At 46.1% G+C, this 3798-nt stretch overlaps 1 protein-coding gene across 1 annotated transcript in view; it reads right to left on the reverse strand.

Moving 5' to 3' along the window:
• Window positions 1-121: 121 nt before the first annotated feature.
• Window positions 122-3798, reverse strand: part of SGCB (sarcoglycan beta) — a 4441-nt gene continuing 764 nt past the window's right edge. Inside the window, exons 2-4 of the mRNA XM_004706323.3 lie at window positions 2623-2808; window positions 894-1085; window positions 122-513 (exon numbers count right to left, since the gene is read on the reverse strand). Of these exons, the coding sequence (XP_004706380.3) occupies window positions 295-513; window positions 894-1085; window positions 2623-2808 (597 nt within the window). The 3' untranslated portion in view covers window positions 122-294. The remainder of the gene's footprint in view (window positions 514-893; window positions 1086-2622; window positions 2809-3798) is intronic.

Here is a 3798-nt window from a genome sequence, read left to right on the forward strand (position 1 = left end):
GACTTGTGGGCTTGGGCAGCATTGGGTTGGGATTTTTTCATGATGCACATTTTCTTTACATAAAACTCTCTTATACAAAAAAAAAAAAATAAATAAAAGAAGCTGAGATGATAGAAATCTCTTCTGTATTCACCTTTATTTTGGAAAAATGGGATTATCCACCTTAGGAGATTGGCTGTTCATGAACGTGAAGGTATTCGCTTTCTCCAAATTATGAAGTTCCTTATTTATGAGCCCTTAGGTGTCAGTTTGAGGAGCCCTGGGGCATACAATGTGCGATTGCACTACATGGGTTTATTTCCACGGCCATCCTGTAGTCCCATATCGGTGTACTTGCAAGTCTCTTAAACGCTTCATATAGAAAGATATGTGTATACTTACAGCCTTTAACTCCATATCACCACCCATGCGGAATTCAATGGTTTTGCCCATTATGAATACACCTTCGTTTCCACGCACAATAGCACGTCCATCAACCTTGATGTTTAAATCACTAGTAGCGTTGCTGGTAATCTGAGATGTTGAAAAGAAAAAAGAAAGAAAGAATGAACAAAAACACTGAAAGGGTTTCTAAATGCATAGGATAATTATTCTCAGAGAGAAGTAAGCATTTCAACAGTGAACTATGGGGGACAAATATTTCTTGCTTACAGTTTGTAAGAGAGTGCTTTAAAAAGCTTGTAGAAATGGAATGAAAAGATAATGGAATTCCCCCCAGAGTTTCTGAGGCCTCCTTGGAGATATGGAAAAGGCCTGACAAAGCTGGGTCTCTTCCATTGTTCTGGGACATATTCTTTGACACCCCCCCTCGGGCAATAAAACCCCTCCCAGTAAATGGCTTTGGACACTAATTCTCAGGCCTTGGGATTCCGGGCAAAGAAAACCCATCATACCCTTTCCGTAGAAGCTTTCTGGACATTCAGCGTTTTCACTCCACGTGGCAAGTGAAATTCATGAGTTTCATAGTCTGTGCTGAATAAAATATTTTGAGTCCTTGGGTCAAAAAACTGCATCCCAATGTCGCTAGTAATGGACGTTTTGTTCTTTTCTACGCTGAGTTTCGTTGTCCCTTGCTGAAAAACAATCTTCAGAGAAAGACTTTATCACGAGTATGTCTCCAAAGAATACTGTACCCAAAACTTAGCGAGAACATTATAAGACACTCTACAATAGTTCAATTTCAAAACCCATCACGTGCCATCACATAATGTCTGGGCAATGCCCAAACACATACCAACCCCACTCCAACAGCCATTATATTAAAAACTGGGGGTACGCACCAAGGTTAGTAGTAACAACGGCTGCTGATTGCCACACGCATAAAAAAGCTATTATTACTGTATTACGTTGAAGCTGTTTACCTGGAAGTGTTCCTTTTTTCGATAATGGGTAGACAGGTCATCTTTATTCATACATTATATACTAAGATAAATATTTGATTGACGTTAGATACGAACTACACCTAACGGTTCCAGCTTTTGTACAACATCCCCTTAAAGTCAGACTTAGGAACAGAATTTGTTCATTGTCCGGGGACTGCCTGTATATAATATGGTGTTTGCACAATGTCCCCATCCCCATCAATAACATCCTCTCTGTCACCTCGCCGCTCGAGGGACAAGCGTTCTTTAAAATGAAGGCTTAGATGCCTGCTTCCTTACACCGCTCCACAGAAGACACAGCACAGGACACAGAGCCCCATATCTAAGACTGATGACTTCCTTGCGCTTTGGTTCAGTTGAACGCTATGCTTTTGCAGCCGCTTGAGCGTGGGATGCCAATGACTAGACTGGCCTATTTTCAGCCGGAATCGCAGAAAACACAGGGTGTTCTCCTTGGGGGGGTGCTTGATCAACGGCTTGTGAATATGAAGGTAAGAAGCCCTGGCGTGCAGTGAGTTAAGCCCTGGGCTGCTGACGGCAAGGTTGGCAGCCCAAACCCACCCGCCGCTCTGCCTGAGATGTGAGGCTGGCTGCTGCCACCTACAGTGTCAGAAACCCGAACAGTGTCAGAAACACGACTCTGTCTTAAAGGGGTGCCCCGAGTGTGAGTTGCAGCCTTGTGAAGGTGGAGTCCCTGGGGCGGGGGGGGGGGGGAGGCACAAACTGTTAAGGTCCTTGCTGCTAACTGGAGGAAGGTTGGGGGGTTGAGGCCCCCCCCACCCCCAAGTGCCAGGAGATCAGTTCTAGAAAGCGGTCACTGGAAACTCCAGGGAGCACAGCTGCCCTCCGGCCCGCCTGGGGATGGGGGGGGGGGCATGAGTAGGAGCCGGCTCCAGACGACTGGATTTTAGAATGAAGATAAGAAGAGTCAATGGTGTACACATGCCATCGAAAATGCCACCCTCGAACGAACTCGAGACAGTTCAGAAAGCATCTCACTTGAATAGCCGACCATTCCAACCACACTCTTAGATGTTTTGTTTTGTTTTGTAATCAGTTTTCTCCACAGGAAACATAGGAAAAGATCCATTTCTGAAAACCAACTCTAATCTTTCAGATACAAATAAATCTAACCCATGGCCATCAAGTTGATTCTAAGTCATAGCGGCACTCTCTGGGGTTTCCCAGATTGTCATTTCTCCCTCATTCACACTGTGTTTCACCTAAGGCGGGCACTTACAGGCTGGTTGTTGCCAGTGATGACCAAGTTTTCATTCCGCCTTCCTCCGACGGTGCTCTTGTAGAGAGGATGGATAACTCCCATGTCCGAGACTTGCTTGAATCGGAGCAGGCCACTTTCATGAAACTCCAAGCTGTCACAGCCATTCGGTCCAATGCGAATCACGACCCAGATAACAAGGGTGATCTAGCAAAGGAAACGTGCCCGCTCTGAAGAGGCAGCATCACTGCCCAAAGGGTCGTAGACTCCCCAGAGTGCTTCATCTGCTCCATGGACAGCTGGTTTGCTTTTCCACTTAAAACCCCAAACCTATTCATTTTTATCAGAGTACCACCTGCAAGTTGCTACACCTCAGCTTTGTTCTACAGTAAGACAAGAAGTCCACAATACAATCACAAGATAAGTGAATACAGAATACGGGTGCCTAGCAAAGCTATGGAAAAAATGAATAGCACCACCTCCCTTCCCAATGGAAGGGAGGAATTAGACTCACGTGCTTGACATGTATAAAATGCAGAGGCTTGGCTTCAGAGTAATATTGCTGGGTGCCATCAAGCTGAATCTAAATCTGACAGTGACCGTTAAGACCAGATTAGAACTATGCCATAAGCTTCCCAAGACTACCATCTTTGCAGAAGCAGTTCATCTGGTTTTTCTCCTACAGGGTGGCTGGTGTGTTTGAACAGCTGACCTTGTGGTTAGCAGCCTGGGGCATGACCAATGAACCACCAGGACTCCCTTTTTGCCAGTTTTATTGTACAAACCAAACCCACGGCCAGCCAATTGGTTCTAACTCACAGGGCCACTCTCTAGGGTTTCCAAGACTGTAAGTCCGTCCTTAAGCCCTTACAGGTGCAGGCGGCCTCATCCTTCCACCCAGCGAGTGCCTGGTGGGTTCGAACAGCCGATCTAGGGGTGAACAGCCCAAATGCCTAATGAGAAGTCAAAAATAAACAAACTGAACCATTTCGGAGATTCTGCAGACCATCTTCCTGACCAGCTACGGGTCAATATGTCATTTTGGTCATTTCCCAGGGAAGAGGTACGCACATGCTGGGGGGTCATGCTGCCCCTCTGCTAGTCACAACCTTAGATCACAGTCTTCCTCTTTCAAAGAGCAACTGTTTGAGGAAGCGGGAATGTATCAAATCCCCACCCCCACCCCCCACCTCCCCC

The sequence above is a fragment of the Echinops telfairi genome, unplaced genomic scaffold, assembly GCF_000313985.2.
Source record: "Echinops telfairi isolate 266 unplaced genomic scaffold, ASM31398v2 ScPeMD7_7468;HRSCAF=8506_0, whole genome shotgun sequence".
NCBI lineage: Eukaryota > Metazoa > Chordata > Mammalia > Afrosoricida > Tenrecidae > Echinops > Echinops telfairi.